Raw genomic sequence first — 22,255 nt, forward strand, 5'->3', positions numbered from 1 at the left:
TTCCAATTATGCTCACATTCTTCAAGTTTAATAATTACTGTATTTTGTGGCAGTTCTCTGTGTTAACCTCAACATCCTATTTAATATCTGCAAATTTTTAAATACTTCAATTCAACAGTCCAAATCATTTATACAAATGGTGAACAATAGCGGCCCGAGCACCAAGCCTTAAAGAATACCACTTGCCACCATTTGCCAACTTGAGTTTGCCTTTAACCCACTCCCTGTTTTCTGTTTTGTCACCAGCTTGCTATCCATTCAGCTATTTGCCCCTGACTCCATATGTTCTGACCTTAGTCTATTACATGATATCTTACCAAAGATTTTTAGAAATCCAAATAGATTAGATCTACTACATTATTCTCATCTACCCTTTCTGTTAATCCTTCAAGGAACTCATTGGTTGGTTAAGCATCATCTTTCCTTTTGGAATCTGAGCTGACTATTCTTACATTTTCAGCTTCCAAATGCTTTTATATTACATATTTGAGTCAGGATTCCATTATCTTTCCTAATATTAACGTTAAGCTAATTGGTCTTTAGCTCCCTGAACTTGTTCTATCTTCCTTTTTATATATAAGAATCATGTTAGCTGTCACCAGTTCGAGGGCAATATGACCTTTAGTGGTGAGATTTTCAGTGCCTTTTCTATCTCTTCCCCCAATCTCAATATATACAGGTCCAATCTAGCCAGACCAGCAATTTCATCTTTTTTAAGTTTGATTAGTATATTATCACCCTGCTTTCTACCTTAAAAGGCTTTACATCTTTTTTTCATTCCATAAGGAACACGTAGGGGAATCTTAGTGGGTAATTGCAACCGCACGCTGGTGGGGTACAAAATTAACTCAATGTAAGCTAAAGAAATCCATCAGCTGAAATGAAAAGTTAACTGACCTATATCTCTACAAATGTTGATATACAAATCATCCTCCTCAGGGGAATCGACTAAATAGCCTCCTGACATCTTTATGAGTGGACTTAAATCACGTTTCTTCCCAGCTTCATCAAAGACATAACAAGGAACCTTTAAAAAAAAAGTTCATTAAGTGAACATTAATAAACATGCTTTTACAGGTTAAATGAGAAATATCTACAGAATATTTAGCAAACATGTGACAATTAAGACGAATGAACAAATACACAAACGTAAAAAAACTAAATTGCTAATTTGATGAATGCATATTCCCTGCAAGGATTCTAGTCCATCAGCTTCGCACATTGGGAAATCGATGTAATCTCTGCATTTTTATGTCCATATAAAGTGGAAAATCAGGTGAGCATGCCTTCAATTTTCTGATGAAGCTTTCCAAAGTGTTTCCAAAAATTGCCTCCAATGCATTTTGAGCAAAACATTTTGGAATTTTGTAAACATGTTGGATAAAAATTTTTAAAAGGCCAATTCACAATCATAGGGCTAAAAGCCTGACAGGGCCACAAAGTGACTTTTTAAAAAGTTAGATGCAAGACTTGGGATCTCTAGGGTAGGAGCAGGGACAGAACACAGGCTACAGTCTGAATCGAAAGGCTGCTGCTAAAGTCGGAGCTGAGGTGGAATATTCAAAGTCTGACTACATGGGGGTTAAGCACAGCATGTAGGCATGTTTGGATGCTCCACTAACTTGTTTCTATTGCTATCACCAACCAACTACAATAGGTACTGAGAACTATTTTTTTTTTTAAAAAAGTCATTCACTACTCCATTATCACTGGACAAAATTAGGCACTCCGTGAGGAAGAAGAAAGTAATCAAGTAAAGATGGAGTGTAGGTCCAAAGAGTGGGGTGCTTGCTCCACACAAGTGGTGCGGAGCAGAAAGGGGGTTCTTAAAGTCAAATGCTTGTACATCAGTGTGCTATAAATGCAGTCGCACATTACGTTTGTCATTTTATTATCAGCAAGATACACTCACATCAGATGGTGGTGCAAGGCCAAAGGAAGTGGTACTCTGACTATACTCTCTCACAACCAGCCTCCTGAAAGGGCACCATTTCATTTTCCCAGTTACTCAGTCTCCAACAGATCTGCTCTGATGATGCAGCTTTCCATACCAGTGCTTCTGATGCCTTCCTTTCCCTTAGCTGAAGATTCACCTCCATGGTTGACAGAACCCTTGGCCATGTCTGTTCCATTTCCCAAGTTTCTTCTCCAAACCCTTTCCCTCTTGCCCAGAACAAAGATAGGGAAAATACATTGGAAATAGCTAATGTAGCTCCTTTATTCAAAAGGGGAGACAGAAAACAGGAAACTATAGGCCAGTTAGCTTAACATGTCATAGGGAAAATGTTAGAAGCTATTATTAAAGATGTTATAACAGGGCACTTAGTCAAATTCAGGTAATCAGGCAGAGTCAACATGGTTTTGAGAGGAAATCATGGTCAATCAGTTTAATGGAATTTTTTGAAGTAACGTGTTGTGGATAAGGGGGAAATGATGGATGTACTGTATTTAGATTTCCAGAAGGCATTTGATAAAATGCCACATCAAAAGGTTTTGCAGAAAATAAAAGCTCGTGGTATGGGGTTAACATATCGGCATGGATAGAAGACTGGTTAACTAACAGGAAGTAGAGTAGGCATAAATGGGTAATTTTCTGGTTGGATGTAACAAGTGGTGTGCCACAGGGATCAGTGCTGGGGCCTCAACCTTTTACAATTTATATAATGTAACTTGGATGAAGAGACTGGAGGTATGATGACATAGTACCACAGTGTCTTAACAGCGCAGAGGGAGACCAGTGACCCATTGAGTCTGACGGGTCTCTGAAAGAGCATTCCACCTAGTCCCACTCCCTTGCCTTATCCTCATAACCTTGCACATTTTCTCATTTCAGGAAGCAATCCAATTCCCTTTTGAATACCTCGATTGAACCTGCCTTCACCACCCTTTCAGGAAGTTTGTTCTAGACCCCAACCAACCTCTGGGTGAAAAGTTTTCCTGATCACATTTACTCCTTTTGCCAATTATTTTGAATCTGTGCCCTCTAGTTCTTGACATTCTCAAGTGGGAACAGTTTCTCGCTATTTACCCTGTCCATACCCCTCAGGATCTTGAATACCTGCGTTAAGTCTCCTCTCATTCTTCGTTTCTCTAAGGAAAACAGTCCCAACCCCTCCAATCTATCCTCATAGCTACAGTTCGTCACCCCTGGAATCATTCTTGTGAGTCTCCTCTGCATTCTCTCCAATGCCTTTCTCAATATGGCACCCAGAAATGGACGCAATACTCCAGATGAAACCTTACTAGTGTCTTATACAAGTTCAGCATGACCTCCTTTTGTACTCAATGCGCCTATTAATAAAGGCTAAGATACTATATGCTTTATTAACTGCTCTTTCAACATGCCCTGACATCTTTAATGGCTCATGTAAACGTACATTGAGGTCACTGTTCCTGCACCTCCTTTAGAAGCTCTCCCTTTATTTCATACTGTCTCACCATATCTTTCCTTCCAAAACAAATCACCTCACACTTCTCTGCATTGAACTTTATCTGCCACTTGCCTGTCCAATCCACAACATGCTTATGTCCTTTTGAAGTTCAAGACTATCCCCATCACATATCCAATCTTAGTATCTTCTGCAAATTTTGAAATCATGCCCTGCACACCAGTCTAGGTCATTAATATATATCAGGAAGAGCAAGGGTCCCAATACTGACTCCTGATGAACTCCACTACAAACCATCGTCCAATCTAAAAAACAACCATTTATCACTATTCTGTTTCCTGTCACAGCCAATTTCTTATCCAAGTGCCTACTTAACCTTTTATTCCACGACCTAGAAATTTGATCACAAATCTGTTCTATGTCACTGTATCAAATGCCTTTTGAAAATCCATATACACCACATCAACAGCATTGCCCTCATCAACCTTCTGTTACCTCCTCAAAAAACTCCAGCCAGTTAGTTAAACATGATTTCCCCATGATGAACCCATGGTGGCTTTTCTTAATTATCCTGCACTTGTCGAAGTGATTATTGACTTTATCTCTTATTATAGTTTCCACGAAGATAGATAGGAAAGTAAGTTGTGAAACGGACATAAAGAGGCTATAAAAGGATACCAATAGGTTAGGTGAGTAGGAAAAGATCTGGCAAATTGAGTATAATGTGGGAAAGTGAGAAAATGTGAAAGTGTCTATTTTGGAAAGAAGAATAAAAAAAGCACAGTATCTAACTGGTGAGAGATTCCAGAGCTCTGAAATGCAGAGGGATCTGGGTATTCTACTACATGAATCACAAAAGGCTGGTATGCTGGTGCAGCAGGTAATTGCAAAGCTAATAGAATGTTATTGTTTATTGCAAGGGAAATTTTATTGCAAAAGTCATGCTTCAGTTCAACTGGGCACTGGTGAGCCAACATCTGGAGTACTGTGTACAGTATCGGACTCCTTATTTAGGGAAAGATGTAAATGCATTGGAAGCAGTTCAGAGAAGGCTTACTAGATTAATGCCTGAAATGGGTGGGTTGTCTTATGAGGAAAGGCTGGATGTGCTAGGCTTGTATCCGCTGGAGTTTAGAAGAGTAAGAGATGGCTTGTTTGAAACATAAAAGATCCTGAGGGGGCTTGACAGGGTGGATGTGGAAAGGATGTTTCCTCTTGTGACAGAATCTAGAACTAGGAGTCACTGTTTAAAAATAAGGGGTGGCCCATTGAGGACACAAGGAAAAATTGAGGTTCAGGACACTTTAGAATTCTCTTCCTCAAAATGCGGTTGAAGCAGGTTCATTGAATATCTTTAAGGTAGAGGTAGACAGATTCTTGATAGGTAAGGGAGTGAAAGGTTATTGGGGGTAGGCAGGAATGTGGAATTGAGATTACAATCAGGAATGTGGAATTGAGATTACAGTCAGATAGTCATGATCTTATTGAACAGCGGAGCAGGCTTCGAGAGCTGAGAGGCCCACTCCTGTTCCTTATGCATATGTTCGTATGCTCTCCTTGTCCTCACCTTCCACCCCATCAGCCTCCATATTCCAAGTTCCACCATTTTCAACTTCAGCGTGATACCTCTACCAAACATCTTTCCCTTCTCTCCCTCGGTAATCTGTTGGGACAGTTCCCTCCACTATACCCAAATCCACTCCTTAGTTACCTCCAATAATCTCTCCCCTTCCCATGCAATTGCAGAAGATGCAACAACTGCTTTGTACCTCCCCTCCCCTCACCATCCAAGGCCCAAAACAGTTTTCACTGGAACAAAAATTACATGTTTGTCTTTCAATTTAGCATACTGTCCTGCAGCTCTCGAAACGGTCTCCTCTACATTGGGGCATCCAAAAGCAGGCTGGGCAACTGCACTGTGGAACACCTTCATTCTGTCCACAAGGGTGACCCTGAGCTTCTACTCACCTATTGATTTCACTTTCCAACTTGCTCCCACATTGACTTTTCTGACCTTGGCCTCCTGTAGTGTTCCAGTGAAGTTTAACAAGCTTGAGGAACAGTTGTTCATCTTTCGACTAGGTACTTGACAGCCTTCTGGACTCAGTTTAACAATTTTCGATCGTAACTTCATTTTGTTCCTTTTTTTGCTGTTTTTTTTTCCCTTTCTCTTGCTTCTCTCCTTTATTTCACTTTGCTTTTGGTCAGCTGTTCAGGATTCTGCCATTCATAGTTCCTCTAGGCACATCCTTTGTTTCTTTCCTTATCCCATTACCTTTGGCCTTGCACCATCATTTCTTTTGTCATTTATTTCTACACTCTTCCACACCATTACAGGCTTCTGTTTTTGTCCTTTCTCCCCACCTTTCCCTTTATGCTTGCTTAAAACCTGTCGCATCTCTAACTTTTCCCTATTCTGATTAAAGGACACTGAACTGAAATGCTTTCTCTCTCCAAAGATGCTGCCTGGCACATTGAATATTTCCAGCATTTTCTAGTTTTTAAAATAAACAGCATCATTGCCCACTCAATTCTAAGGGTGGAAGGATCTCAGTTATAAGTATTCAACTTTATAACTTAGTAACAACATCTGATTAATGCTGGAGCAAACAAGTTGGACTAGAAAATCTGGTAAAACTCAGTTTTGTCACTGCCCGTTCAAAACTTGTATTGAGTAAAAGAACACTGCATGTGTTTGGCAGGATACAGGTAAGCCTCTCATTACTGGGCCTGTCATATTCCAAAGCCATGCTGAGCAGGACATTTGAAGGTGGCTTACCCCACGTTGAAGTATGCCGTTGACAATATTCCAGGGATTTGGTATTCTCAAGACTATGAATTGGATAGCATCACTGCAGGCATTCTAACAATAAACAGGGGTAGTGCCATTTTCATGCTGGAACACAGAGCTCCTGCACCTGCACTTCTGTATTCATTCCAAAATGCCCACTCTGAACACCAATTTCAAATCTTTCACCTTATTTTGTTCCTAGTTAGCATCCTGTATGGATAACAGACTGGATGATAACTATATCATCACATCTATTCAAGTATATATTTTTAGATGTGACGTAGGATGGGTGGAGGGAAGAACATGAGCTCCTGAAGTTGCCAGTATTCTGTACCCACTGAATAAGCTGGATATTCCACTCTCTATTTCATGAAAATGATTCAGACTTTAGCTCAGAACATTCCATCCTGAATTAAAACCATCTGATTAGTATATGAATTAACACAAATAGGACAACAGAACATGCTCTCCTAAAATTCATGCACAAAGTTAGTTACTGAAAATAGTAATTTAATCCCCTTAATGACTCAAGTAACTTTAAAGTTATTTAAGTACTTCATTCATTATGTCTCCCCTTCAGCAGCTAATCAGAAAAAGGATATGTTAGAGTGCTATAAGGGAAGGCAAGAGGATTCCAAATGGAATTCAGTGCTGCAACTGTAATTCCTCATTTCGCAAGTTCAAAGAGTTTGGAATGTTCTTACGAGGGGGAGGGAATAAGAAAGAACAAACAATCTAAAATAGATCATAAAACCGAGTTATTCCTCGGCTACAGAACTGGGAGATATAGTAATCACCTCATTTTAAATAAAAATGTTTTTTTTTTTAAATAAAAATGGTTATTTTTTTAAATATCTACAGGTACATTGTTCCCTTTGGGAGGCATTTAAGCTTCTACCAAATGACATACCTAAAGGAAGAAAAAACTCACCACCAACAACTAAGTTTTCCTTATGCCCAAAAGCTAACCAATTTTCATCCAATCCAAGTTTCATGGTCAGATTCATTCATTACACCACACGATATGAACTTAAAAATAAAATTGTGCTATTTTGTTAGCTCACAATTACTAAAAAAAAATTGCTGACTTAAAATGGAACAGAAATACATTTTATTCAATCACATGTACTTAATACCAGCTGTATTAAGTGTTTTATACAATAATGAGCATCATCCACCCATCTGCCAGTTATTTCCTTTACTAATTATAGCCCCTTGGGATTTTAACAATCTAAAATTAAACCAATGTAGGGTATTTGCATTTACCTCTTTCTTAGGGTTAAAGGTGCTCTTCCTGCAAGCTACGAAAGTCTTCCATTCGAAATAGTGCACACATTCAGAAGTTGCCACAAATTCAGGGCTACCCTGATCAAACAATTAAAATGAATTAGGACAGACTCATCCCAATCGGCAGAACATTGAATAACAAAGCTACTTTTTGGGTAGCAAGCAGTTTAATATACAATAAGCAAACATTAAACACAAATTGATGTAATACCAGCAAATGGAAAACAGCAGAAGCCTTACAAAATGTAAAACAGCTCTCATTAAATGAATGGAGTATTCTCTAGAATTACTCTCCACCATCTTAAAAAAAAACCTCAAAAAAGCCTGGTTTCCAACCAAGCTTTCCATCTCCCTTTTGGGGTGATGGCCTTTCCCTCAACAATTTCTAGTTATTATCTGTCCTCTAGCTGGAAAGCACCCTCAGACATTTGCTGTGAAAGGAACTATATAAAAAATAAATTGCTGTTATTGAGATCAAATCATTTGCTTCAGGGTATTTACAGTCAAGGTAAGTATAGTGATTTCCAATCATTTCCAAAAAAAAGCTCAGCACTGGGGTGAACATTTCACGTTTGTTTTCCCAAATGCTCCCTATTGAATAAATAACATTTTTCACTTTCCCCAGCCAAACCATTCTAATGACCGTTGCATGACGTTAGTTAGTAATTTAATTCCAATTATAGGCAGTTTTGGGCTGTGGACTCACACATTCAGAATTGGGTCAAGACTGCAAAAATAATTTCATCACAACTATAAAAGAGAAGATACTACCGATGTTGGAAACTTGAAGCAAAAACAGAAAACTGGGTATGAAAGGTTACAGACCTGAAACATTAGGTGGAATCTCCTGTTCTCGCTGGCGAGCTTGGAGGCAGGGAGGGCATGTAATTAGGTGGGATGGTGGTGTACCGGAACCCCACTGCCTTCTTGCCTTCACCAGAATTAAGTTCTGGGCAGGAAGGCCCATGGTCAACCTTCCCGTCCCACTGCCTATTGAGGTCCTTGGATTTTATTCCACCACCACTGATGTTAACTGTCACCATGCAGCTCGCACTGTAGCTAAAACCATGCAGCCAGCTTGTCACCCTGGGGTGTGGGTGAAGACGTTCTCTTGATCAAAGGCATTCAGTGCCTGATCCCCACCTTGTGACCCCCCGTCGGATATTACTTACCTGTGGCCTGAGTCACTGCGCAATCCTGGGGCTTTAGTAGGTATTTTTCCCCACAAGAGACCACCACCTCGCGTGATGCGGCTGAGTGCAAGAGCTGCTGGCCTCCAGTTGGTTAGCAGCTTTCAGTAGGCAAGACATCCACCCCCCAGTGTCTAGATTCCAGGGGAAGGTCCACTGCTAGCTTAGACACTGCCTGATTGGCTTGTGGTTCAGCAGGCCTTCCCGAAAAAAAGTTCTCTAGCTGACAGGCAAGATCCCAGATGCCTCAACAAGATTACCCTAACAAACTCTAGTTCCCTCTCCCCACAGATGCTGCTAAACCTGAGTACCTCCAGCATTTTGTGATGGCTGAAGATGCTGTGCCCTCAGTCTCTACTATGCAAACAATCTCTTCCAATTAATTATTGAAATCAAAAAAGTTTGCACTTTCCAGCAATTTCAAATCAGAAACAAAGACAGTGAAAGGTAATATTCTATTTGATGATATTTGACTCAGAACATGCATCTGGGCAGCTCAAATTTTTATGTCAATCCAGTAAAGGAAAATCATCTTTTCATCTTCATGGTTACTTAAAATCAGCCCTGACAGAAATTGATAGCAAACGGGTCCTCATATCAGAAGTCAAATTTTGGAAGGACATAGCTTGAGCTTCACGTCTGAAGCTCTTCATAGCACATTATCTTAAAATGTCTGCCAGAAATGCATAAAATCTGTCATGTGAATCCTGCTTTGGTTTTATTTCAACAGTAATTCAAAAGACTATCTTTTTTGTATAAATCTATGTCAACAATGTTCACATACCACTTGCAGCCTCTCATCTTCATCTGGAAGGAGTGTGGGGGGAGGGACAGAATTTTGCAGCAATAAAATGTTTTTGCCATTGTAAAAGCTACTTCAGTATAGAAATAAAGATGAATGTAATGTGAACAGCAGCTCTGACAAGTTCAATAAAAACATTCACTTGAGAAATTGATGTTATCTTTGAATAAAAACTCTCATGATACACTGATGTTATCTTTAAAAACCAGAGGTTATATTCAAACAAGTCAGCATCAACAACCTACTTGTGTTCCAAACTGATCTATAGCAGTTATTGATGATGACACAGCAAACCACATACTCACCAAAGTTTTGCCACATAAGAAATTAATGCTGCTTTGGACGGTCTGAACGGAGTTTTGTTCTGTACACTTCTGAGTAGTGTTGTACTCAAAGTGATGTTCGCCTCCACTTCTGAGAGCAAAATCACCTATACGAAGCAACAGACAAATTAATTCAGACTTATGAATATATGTAGTTATTTTAAACTTGAATTTACTCAGCATGCTGAATGCTGAAAAATTCATCTGGTAACCAAAGCAAGGTTCAGCAAAGGGGCCTCCCGTGTCTTAGGCTCCTGCCATTCAAAACAAGCTGATTTATGGACAGAAGGTTGTCTTTCGTGTCCATTCCTAAAGGTACACCTGTGTTGTGGATGAAATCTTTTCATCCGCTTTAGACATATCTCACAATATCCAGGTAGAAATAAAGTATGAGTTTTTTCCTGCTGAAACAGCTGTCATGAAGGTGCAATAATTTTCATAACCTTTTTTGGTTTATGGAGCAGGGGGCATGCTGTTCTGTGAATGAGATTTAATTACATTTTGTAGCCAAGCAAGCTGCAAGTTGAGTTATCAAAAGTAGTAAGGTGTCTTTAATATGGTAGTGAGTAAACATGGTTGGGATCTTAGCATGTAAGGTGTAAAGTAAATTTACATTTTTAGATAGATGAAGAGGGACTTGAATTTCAAAAAGGTTAATGAGAATAGTCGCAACATGAAAAGATTTATATAAGGTAAAGTTTCAAAGACGTTTGCAAACAATGGAATTTACATATTAAAAAGAGAGAAACATGTATAAAGGAGAACGAGGCTGCGTGTCAGGGGAAGGCATTGTAAGATCTAACAGAAGTGAGAGAAGCTTCCAGCATTTATGTATAAACCTGTGCACAGAAACCAAAGCTGGGAAGAGTCATTTTGAATTCCACTGACCAGGATAGTGTGTTAATTTACAGGATCTGTTTAAAATCTAAAATATCTATTTTTGGTCCCTTGCCTTCAAGGGGGTGTAACTGGGAGCCAGGTAAATTAGAGATTTTAGGAGTTCTTATGGTAATAATTTGTAGGCCATTGTAATTTGTACGTGCATGAAATCTTTTCTTTTGTTAATAAATATTTTAATTTTAGTTTAAAAAAACTTAAGTCTTGGTGAACTTATTACTACTGCTGTGATAGCGGGATTGAGTTTCCCACATGGATTTGATCCACCTGGCACACATCTGCCAAGTCATAATACGGCTCAAGATTATAACAAAAAAGTGGGTTTACATTAAAGAATAGTTGTAGAGAAATAGCTTTTATAGGCCACAGCAAGAGATACCAATGTCAAAAAACATCCAGATCACCTCAATCATGCAATATTGGTCTGAACTCTCAAAAAGATAAGCAGTTTATAACCCGGGAACCATAAACCAGTCCATTAGTGACCAAGGCAAAATTCATGAGCATTTACAAACATATGGGTTAATCAAGTGCTGGCAGCAGACTTGGTAAAAGCAAATAGTGTTTGGCAAATACGAAAGGTGTTTGCAGAATGCACATTTGGATAAAGGAAAGGTTGATACAGTGCTAATGGATTTTCAGAAACAATTTAGTAGGGTTTAACAAAATGCAGAGGTGTAGTACAAGAGGAAATATATAGCAGCTACATCAGTTAACAAACCAGAAACAAACATAGGGTAAACAGATATTACTCAGACTGAAGAAGTGTGGAGGTGGTGTACCATATGTGTCAATAGTGGTTTTATATGGAATGAAAGATGTTTTGGACCTGGACATGAGCACAATCTGAATTGACAAACAAATCAGAATGGTTTGGCTAACAGCAAGGCGAGCTGGTGAAAAGTTCAGGAAGATAAACAAGGTGAGCAGATTGGAGAGAGGTGAAAAACGCAACTTCACACGGACGTAAGGTAATACATTTTGACAGAAGGAAATATACATTCCATGAAAAGACACTGAAGGATCTGAATAAACAGATACCACAGGAGAATAGAAACAGGAGTAGGCTATTTAGCCCTTCAATCCTGTTCCGCTATTCAATGAGATAAGGGGTGATCTATGACCTAACTTCATACACCTATCTTTCCCCATATTCCTTAATGCCTTTGGCTAACAAATCTATTAATCGCATTCAAAATTAGCAATTAACCTAGAATTAATTGTCTTATAGGGAAGAAAATTCCAAGAGTATAATCCTAGTCAAGAAGTGTATGCAAACCTGAAAGGCCTGGGTCTAATTTATAAAGCTATATCCCATAGCTCTGGAAACCCCAACCAGCAGAAATAGTTTTTCCCCATCTACCCCAGCACTTCCCCTTAATAATTTGTAAACAAATTCTGACAAAGGTGCAACTCAAATCCTCACCCCACCCCTCCACCCAGAGATACTGGAGCCATAATCCACCACTTGGTCACACAAGATTTTCTTTTAAGCACAAATGCAGGCAAATAAATCCATAGAGATTGACCATAAATATCAACCAAAATGAACTATTAGCTCACAGACTCCAACAGCTACCTCAACACACACCACTTCTTGTAAGGCCTTATGCCATTTTCAGAGTTTTTCCAACAAATCTGTTTGGACAATACAACCTTCTATGTGAGCACATCTAAAGTCTTCCTTTCCCCCTACACTGTGGTTGGCAGGGCCCTCAACCATGCCTGTTCATTTATTGAACTTCTGCTCTCATCCCCTTCCTGAATCAAAATAAGGCTTCCCTCGTCCTCACCTTTCAACCCACCAGCCTCTGCATTCGATGGATCATCCTCCACCTTTTCTGTCTACTCTAGCATGATTTCATTACCAAACACTTCTTTTCTTCTCCTCCCTTCAGAATTCCAAAAGGGACCATTTCTTCAGCGACACCCTGGCCTACTCCTCAGTCACTCAGCACCCTCTCCCTTTCCTATGGCACTTTTCGATGTTAGCCCTGGAAATGCAACACCTGCCCCTTTACCTCCTGCCTTCTCAATGTCTAAGATCCCAAATACTGCTCCCAGCCGAAACAGCAATTACTTGCACTTGTTTCAATTTCATATACCATATTCGCTGCTCACAATGTGGTCTTCGCTACACTGGGGAGACCAAATTTTAATTCTCCATCCTCCTCCCACTGACATTTGTACTTGGCCTGCTAGTGTTCCAATGGAGCTCAAGGATCAGCACCTCAGACTCAACATGGAGTTCAACAATTTTAGATCATCGGCTCTGCCAGTTTAATGGGGAAATTAATGGGCAAATTCAGAAACACCTTAAAAATGTGCAGGCCAGGGACAAGTTGTCACTTGTGATTGACAAATTGCCAGCATATTAGAGGGGTGCAAAAATGATAGTAATAATGTGGAATAATTATCCGAATATAGACTGGGATAGCGGTAGTGAGGGGCAGAAAGGGGCAAGAGTTCCAAAAGTGTGCGCAGGAGAATTTTCTACAGCAGTATGTGTCCAGTCCAATGAGAAAGGAGGCACTATTAGACTGTGTTCTTGGTAACAAGGTGAGACATGCAGATCAAGTCAGTGGGGGAATATTTATATATTTCCAAGTCAGGATGGTGGGTGGTCATTTTCTGCAGCGCATCCTGTAGATGGTACACACTGCTGCCACTGTGCATTGGTGGTGGAGGGAGTGAATGTTTCTGGATGGGGTGCCAATCAAGTGGGCTGCTTGGTCCTGGATGGAGCCAAGCTTCTCAAGTGTTGTTGGAACTGCACACATCCAGGCAAGGGGAGAGTATGCCATCACACTCCTGACTTGTGTCTTGTAGATTGTGGACAGACTTTAGGGAATCAGCAGGCAAGTTACTTGACGCAGGATTCCTAGCCTCTGGCCTGCTCTTGTAGCCACAGTATTTATATGGCTAGTCCAGTTCAGTTTCTGGTCAATGGTAACCCCCAGGTTGTTGATAGTGGGGGATTCAGCAATGGTAATGCCATTGAATACCATGGGGTGATGGTTAGATTCGCTCTTGTTGGAGATGGTCATTGCCTGGCACTTGTGTGTTGTGAATGTTACTTGCCACTTGTCAGCCCAAGCCTGGATGTTGACCATGTCTTGCTGCATTTGGACATAGACTGCTTCAGCGTCTGAGGAGTTACGAATGGTGATGTACATTGTGCAATTATCAGCGAATTTTCCCATTTCTGACTATATGATGCAAGGAAGATCATTGATGAAGCAGCTGAAGATGGTTGGGCCTACAACACTACCCTGGAGGGACTTCTGCAGTGATGTCCTAGAGCTGAGATGATTGACCTCAACAACCACAACCATCTTTCTTTGTACTAGGTATGACTCCAACCAGAGAGTTTTCCCCAATTCTCATTGACTCCAGTTTTGCTAGGGCTCCTTGATGCCATACTCAGTCAAATACAGCCTTGATACCAAGGGCAGTCATTCTCACCTCGGGAGTTCAGCTCTTTTGCCCATGTTTGAACCAAGGCTGTAATGAGGTCAGGAGCTGAGTAGCCCTGGCGGAACCCAAACTAAGCTTCAGGGAGCAGGTTATTGCTAAGCAAGTGCCACTTGATAGCATTGTTGATGACCTCTTCCATCACTTTACTGATGATCGAGTGTAGATAGAAAAAAAAGTGCACTTATAACAGGTGTCAGGTAGAATATACAACTGTAAACCAGGCCGAGTACAGAAGGTTCAGAGGGTAGGCAACAACGCAAATAAGCAAAGGGGGAGTATGAAAAGAGACTGGCAGCTAACATAAAAGGGAATCCCAAAATCTTCTATAGACAAAAATAGTAAAAGGGTGTTAAAAAAAAAATGGGATAATTAAGGACAAAAAGGGGATCTACACATGGAGGCAGGAGGCATCTCTGTGGTATTAAATGAATACTTTGCATCTCTTAAGATGATTATGCTACCCAGGCCATGGTGTAAGGAGAAAATTCAGTCACTAGAAGGGTTTAAAATTGTTACGGAGAAGCTATTTGACAGGCCGTCTGTACTTAAAAGCTGATATGTCACCAGGTACAGATGAGATGCATCCAAGGGTGCAGAGGGAAGTAGTGTGAAAATTGTAGAGATATTGGCCATAATTTTTCAGTCTTCCTTAGATTTAGGGGTGGACCCAGAGGACTGGAGAATTGCAAACCATTGGTCAAAATAGAGCACAGCAACTACTGATCAATCCATTTAACTTTGGTGGCGGGAAAACTTCTAGAAACTATAATCCAGGCCAGAATTAATAGTCAAGCGGACAAATGCGGGTTAATTAAGGAAAGCCAGCATGTATTTCTTAAGTGATCATGTTCAACTAACTTGGAGTTTTTCAAAGAGGTAACTAAGAGGGTTGGTGAGGGCAATGCTGTTGATGTGGTGCACATGGACTTCCAAATACAGTACCACAGTGATACAGTGCCACACAACAGGCTGGAGAGAAAAGTTATTGTTCATGGAATAAAAGGCACAGTAGCATCATGGATACAAAATTGGCTGAATGACAGGAAACTATGGTTAATGGATGCTTTTTAGGCTGGAGGAAGGTTTGCAGTGGAGTTCCCCAGGGGTTGGTATTGGACCTCTTCCTTTCCCTGATATATAAAGATGTAGGCCTTGGTGCACAGGGACAATTTCAAAATTTGCAGACGATACAAAATTTGGAAGTATTATAAACTTTGAGGATAGTGCAGAACTTCAAAAGGATATAGACAAGTTGGTGAAATGGGCAGATGGGTGACAGATGAAGTTCAATGCAGAGAAACGAAGTGATACATTTTGGTAGAAATAATGTGGACAGAAAGTATAAATTAAAAGGGTACTATTCTAAGGGGGTACAGCAGAGGGACCGCGAAGTCAATGAAGGTGGCAGGACAGGTTGAGAGTGCAGTTAATAGAACATACAGTATGCTAGGTTTTAATAGGGACATAGAGTACAAGAGCAAGGAGGTCAAGTTGAACTTGCGTAAGAAACTAGTTAGACCTCAGCTGGAGTATTGCACCCAGTTCTGGGTGCTATATTTTAGGAAGAACATGAAGGCATTGGCAAGTGTGCAGAAGAGGTTTACAAGAATGGTTCAAAGGATGAGAAACTTCAGTTATGAAGATAGATTGGAGAAGTTGGGACTGTTCTTCTTGGAGAAAAGGCAGCCGAGGGGAGATTTGATATAAATGTTCAAAATTATGAGGGGTGTGGACAGAGTAGACAGGGGAAATTGTTCTCACTCATGAAAAGATCAAGAACAAGAGGGCACAGAATTAAAATAATAAATGAAAGCAATGAGAAAAAAACTTTTCCACACAACGAGGGGTTAGTGTCTGTAATTCACCATCCAAGTATGTGGCAGAGGCAGGTTCAATCGAGGCATTCAAGAGGGAATTAGATTATTTGAAAAGAAACAAACTGCAGGGTTACGAGGAGAAAGCAAGAGAATGACACTAGGTGAAATGCTCATTTGGAGAGCTGGTTTAGACACGATGGGCCAAATAGCTTCCTCCTGCACTATAACAATTACGTGATTCTGTGAAATCACCCAGCAAGTTCTGGAGATTCACATCTCATGGCATGTCTACCCCTGAACTTATTGGCTGATTCACACCATTACTTTTCCAGGAAGATTTACCATATTGATGTTAGGTAATGCTGCTTGAACTATATGAGCTTCCTTCTCAATTTATGACAATAATTTGAGATTTTCTATTGCATTCCTGCTTCGTAATATTGGTTATGCTGCCTATGATACAGTGTGGCACACTGGTCTGACCTTAAAGCTGTCCAGAATGCTTCCAACCTGGGTCATCTGTCGAAACATGCCTTCACAATAGACAATGCAGAGTCTACCTTGGGCAAGGGAGGAGTGCATGGAGAAGACAGGCCAACTGATTACCAATGGGCCCAGTGCTAGCCTCAATCCTGTTCCCGTATATACAAATGACCTGCCAACAACCATATCCTGTAAGTTCATCTATGCTGATGACACTGTGCCATCGAAACTCAATCTCTTTGCACTCTGGACCAGATTCATAACAAAGACGTTATAAAGTTGACGGACTACTACAGCACATAGTGGATCATGTTAAATCCTTCTAAAACCATATCCAGTGTTCCATCTCCACAATTTCACTGTCAAAAAACAAGTTGCATATTTCATAGAGTATGGGCTAGGTCTGCATTAATTGCCCATCCCTATCGTCCTTTCAAAAGCAATGCTGAGCTGCCTTCATGAACAGTTGCAGGCCATGTGGTGTAAGTACACCCAGAATGCTGTTAGGAAGGGCGTTCCAGGATTTTGACCCAGTAGTGAAGGAACGGTGATATAGTTCCAAGTCAGGAACGTGAGACTTGGAAGGAAACTTGCAGGTGGTGGCACCCTTGTCCTCCTAGGTAGTAGAGCTCACAGGTTTGGAAGATGCTGTCAAAGGAAGCTACTCCTTTTAAACTCCTCGGAATCAGATCAATACATCCAAGCATTTTTCGCCTAGTAATTTCTCCAGTACTATTTCTTTAAGTATGCTTATTTTAATTCTTATTCTCACTAGACCCTTGATTCCCCATTATTTCCAGAATTTGTCTTCTGTGAAGATAGAAACCAAGTATTTGTTTAATATTTCTGCTCATCTATTATTTCCCATTATAATTTCACCTATTTCTGCTTCTAATGGGCCCACATTTACTTTCACTAATCCATTCCTATCTACATGCCTATAGGTATATTTACAATCTGTCTTTGCTTTACTTATCTATTCTCTTATCAATTTCTTGGTCCTCTTTTGAATTCTAAAACCCTCCCAATCCTCAGGTTTACTGCTCTTTTTGGCCACATTTTATGCCTCTTCCTTTGATCTACTACCATAACCCCTCGTTAGCCAGGGTTGGACTACATTTTCTGTGGGGTTTTTGTGCCTTAAAGGCTCATATATTTGTTGCAAATTATATTAATTCTTTAAATGCTGGCACTGCTTTTATACCATCGTTATCTTTTAATATAATGTTCCAATATACTTCAGACAACTCGCCCCTCATAACCATCTAGTTTACTTTTGTTTAGATTTAAGACCCTAGTTTTGGATTTAACAAAATCACTTTCAAATTTAAGTTTCTACCATATTATGGTCACTCTTTCCTAGAGGCCCCTTCACTAAGGTTATTAATTAACCCTTTCTCTCATTGCACAATACTAGATCCAAAATTGCCCATTCCCTAATTAGTTCCTTGACATACTGATCTAGAAACCTTTCTTCTATACATTCAATGAACTTTGCTCCAGGTTATTACTGCATATTTGGTTTGCCCAGTCTTTAAGATTAACATCCTCCCATGATTACACTTTCACATGGGCCTCTAATTTTCTGATTTATCCTTAATCCTCACACTACAATTACTGTTAGGAGATCTATAACAACTAACATTGTTTTCTGCCCTTTGCCGTTTCTTAGTTCCACCCCAATTGATTTTACTTTGATTTTCTGAGCCAAGATGTTAAACAAAAATTCAGTTTCAACACCGTTTCGGACAGACAGGAGGAGAAACGTTTTGAGGGTTGTGTGTGTTTGGAACTTTGTTCCTCAAAAGGCAATGGAAGCCTTGATATGGAAGGGGGTGAAAGGTTATTGGGAGTAGGCAGGAACATGGAGTTAAGGTTACACTCAGGTCAGCCATGATCTTATTGAGCAGCAGAGCAGGCTCGAAGGGTCAAGTGTCCTACGCCAGCTCCTAATTCTATGTTGTTTATGTTTAAGATCTTTTTTCTACTGTCATTATTCCATCCTTCATCAGGGCTACCTCTCATCCTCTTCCATTTTGCCTATCAAAGTTAAGTATCCTGGAATATTTAATTTCCAATCTTGGTCACCTTGCAACCACATCCCCATAATGTCTATTGGATAAAGCTTATTAAATTTTTATTTGTACGATTAATTCATCTAATTTGTTACGAATGTTTCACATTCGGCTATAGTGTCTTTAGTTGAGGCTTTTTTCTAATTTTCCTTGGCATCACTGTAGTAATTAGTGTCCTTTTACCTTTGTTACTGTCACTGTCCCTTTTGACCCATTCTGTTTACAGAAAATGCTACTCTGCTCTAGAGCCTTGGTATTTCCCTTGCAGTTTCTGAATTTACCCTGTCCTGAATCCTCCCACTTACCCATTAAATCCCTGTCTACTGCCCCAGTTATTCAATTATCCAGGGCACTGGCCAGGCCTAATTTAAGTGGAACGGCTCAACCATTCCCCAGAACTGATGCCAGTGGTCCAAAGAAGCAAAAACCCTGCCTCCCATACCTCTCTTTCAGCCATGTGCACGTAAGCTCTCCTACACTCACTCCTCATTCCTCTTTTTACTTTAATTGTTCCCTATAAAAACAGATGTTCAGGTTTCCAAAAATGCATTTATGATAATTTATTTTCACAGTCACATATAGCTAATATCAGGAATGTTTGTATGAAGTGTGTGAAATGATCTCAAATCATAACACTTCTGAATTGGCAACACTTCATGAATGGTGGTAAAATAGCTCAAAGGTAACTCAAAAATCTACAAGTACTTGTAGAATTGGCATTTAACATTTCCAATCAAAAAAAAGCATATTGAGCAATATGACCAAAAGGCGAGAGATTGCAAGTTGGAGAGACTACTGCTTAAACTGTTCGATCAGGCCACACCAAGTCCTGTTGGCCATTGAGACACTAAGAGATCAAAGCACAGAGATAGTGCAGAAATTCACATGGCTGATCTGTCAAAGGGCTGAATTTGATTAGGGAGAGTTATCGAAACTTGGGCTTTTCAACTATGAAAGGAGTTGATGGAACCTTAAACATAGAAAGCATCTATATTATACATATTTCAAATTAAGCCACCAAATGCGAGCTGACTTGACTTCAAACTAACCAAAAGCAAAATTAGAACATTCAAGCAGCTCTTGACACAGAATTATCAGCATGTGGAATGGGGTTCTGGGCAGAATAACTAGCAGAAAATGCAAATCTCCCACATTTGGATCTTGTGGTGGGGACCCAAAGGTTTTTTTTTGCATAGGTCAGCTAAAATAGGTTGAATACTTATATGAATACGTGGACAATGAATGTCTTGATTATGAACCTAAATGTTTTTAATAAATAGTAGATGAAGATGCAAATCTATTTCCAGAAGTTATTGTCAAGTATTGGAAGGCTCTCTTGATAAAAGGACAATGTCTAAAGGAAGTGAAGAAAATATATTTTGACATGAAATTCACTTCTAAATATAGATTGTTTTGATTCCCAAAGACACAATTGTGCTTTTATCTACTTTTAAGTAAAGCTAGTTGCACTCCTTTTAGCATTGATCATGTAGTCCGATTCCAGAGCACAGCTATGCTATTGAACAACTGGGTCTGTCCCTTTTAAATATTCTCTATAGGATGGAATTTACCATTGTTTTATTTTCACAATGAGTGCATCTTCAGTTTCACGTGTAGAGTCATAGTGTAAAGAAACCCTCAGTTGCCCCACATGAATTTACACAGAATTTAACAGCAATTGTCTTTTGTTTCCCTGAAGGAACACCACCTACTTTTCTAGCAAAACAACACTAACACATTTTGGTATGGCACAACGTTCCTATCCATGTAAAACTGCACATTCTCTAACTTCTCTCTTTATTCTTTTACAGGATGTGGGTAGGCCCTTGCCCTTGAGAAGGTGGTGGTGAGCTGCCTTCTTGAACTGCTGCAGTCCATGTGGTGTAGGCGCACCCACAGTACTGTTGGGAGGGAGTTCCAGGATTTTGACCCAGCCATAGTGAAGGAACAGTGATATATCTTCAAATCAGGATGGCACGTGGCTTGGAGGGGAATTTGCAGGTGGTGGTGCTCCCATCTGTCTGCTGCCATTGCCCTTCTAGATGGTAGAGGTTGCAGGTTCAGAAGGTGCTGTCTGAGGAGCCTTGGTGAGTTGCTGCAGTGCATCTTGTAGATGGTGCACATTGCTGCCAAGATGCACCAGTGGTGGGGGGGGCAGATGGGGTGCCAATCAAGCAGGCTGCTTCATCCTAAATGGTGTTGAACTTGAGTGTTGTTGGAGTTACATTCATCCAGGCAAGAAATGCATCTGTGTAGATCTCCCATGGTATTACTCATGTCGTGCTTAAAGGCTGTATCATGCCATTCAGTGAGAGTAGCTGGAAGTGGCTGGTGCTTTAAGCAAAAGAATATAGTGACCCTCCCTGGGCTCCAACACACTCCTATTTCTGCCATTTTTCCCTGCAACGCAGCACACCCCCTGCCACGCCTTCAAATAATTCACAATTAACAACTCAATATTTGAAGGTCTGATGAAAAAATGCAGAGTTGTAATTCACTGGAACAATTGCTAGCCTACAATGTCTGATGTGCAACGGAGAAAAATTTCTTATTACAATATTGTCCACCCATATTAGCATCCCAGATCCATTCCCTTCCACATGATGATTTAACATTCTGCATACAGACACAAATCACAACAAAGGCAAACTGAGGAGGTTTTAAAAAAAGTGGGAGAAGGCAAAAAGAACGTGAAAAGGACATAGGGAGAAAGGAGTGAAAGAGGGGGCTTGGGTAGGGTGGGTGATGACAAAAGGACAGGGTAATTGGTTCTGGGAGGGAATTCATTTCTGACTTTTGGGGCACTGACCTTACATCCACCTGACAAGAATGGAAAGGAGACCCAAGCATGATGGAAAAAAAATGAGGTAGAAGGTGAAATACAGAGCAAAAGTTAGAGAAAATATAAAAGGGGCATACCCTGCTATGTGGAAAATTGCCCAGGTATGTCCTGTACACAAAAAGCAGGACAAATCCAAGTCAGCCAATTACCACCCCATCAGTCTACTCTCAATTATCAGTAAAGTAATGGAAGGGGTCATCAACAGTGCTATCAAGCAGCACTTGCTTAGCAATAACCTGCTCACTGATGCCCGGTGTGGGTCCCATCAGAGCCACTCAGCTCCTGACCTCATTACAGCCTTGGTTCAAACATGGACAAAAGAGCTGAACTCCCGAGGTGAGGTGACAGTGACTGCCCTTGACATCAAGACCGCATTTGACGGTGTGGCATCAAGCAGCCCTAGCAAAACTGGAGTCAATGGGAATCAGGGGGAAAACTCTCCACTGGTTGGAGCCATACCTAGCACAAAGGAAGATGGTTGTTGGAGGTCAGTCATCTCAGCTCCAGGACATCACTGCTGGAGTTCCTCAAGGCCCAACCATCTTCAACTGCTTCAATGACCCTTCTTCTATCATAAAGGTCAGAAATGGGGATGTTTGCACAATGTTCAGCATCATTCACGACTCCTCAGATACTGAAGCAGCCCATGTCCAAATGCAGCAAGACCTTCACAATATCCAGGCTTGGGCTGACAAGTGGCAAGTAACATTCGCGCCACACAAGTGTCAGGTAATGACCATCTCCAACAAGGGAGAATCCAACCACCACCCCTTGATGTTCAATGGCATTACCATCATTGAATCCCCCAGTATCAACATCCAGGGGGTTCCATTGACCAGAAACTGAACTGGACTAGCCATATAAATACTGTGGCTACAAGAG

At 40.5% G+C, this 22,255-nt stretch overlaps 1 protein-coding gene across 1 annotated transcript in view; it reads right to left on the minus strand.

Annotated features, from left to right (window-relative positions):
- igf2r (insulin-like growth factor 2 receptor) overlaps positions 1-22,255 on the minus strand; it is a 227,071-nt gene that overhangs the window by 168,818 nt on the left and 35,998 nt on the right. The window contains exons 3-5 of the mRNA XM_041211704.1: positions 9,765-9,889; positions 7,447-7,545; positions 898-1,027 (exon numbers count right to left, since the gene is read on the minus strand). Coding sequence (XP_041067638.1) covers positions 898-1,027; positions 7,447-7,545; positions 9,765-9,889 — 354 coding nt within the window. The remainder of the gene's footprint in view (positions 1-897; positions 1,028-7,446; positions 7,546-9,764; positions 9,890-22,255) is intronic.

The sequence above is a fragment of the Carcharodon carcharias genome, chromosome 2 (assembly GCF_017639515.1).
Source record: "Carcharodon carcharias isolate sCarCar2 chromosome 2, sCarCar2.pri, whole genome shotgun sequence".
Taxonomy (NCBI): Eukaryota; Metazoa; Chordata; class Chondrichthyes; order Lamniformes; family Lamnidae; genus Carcharodon; species Carcharodon carcharias.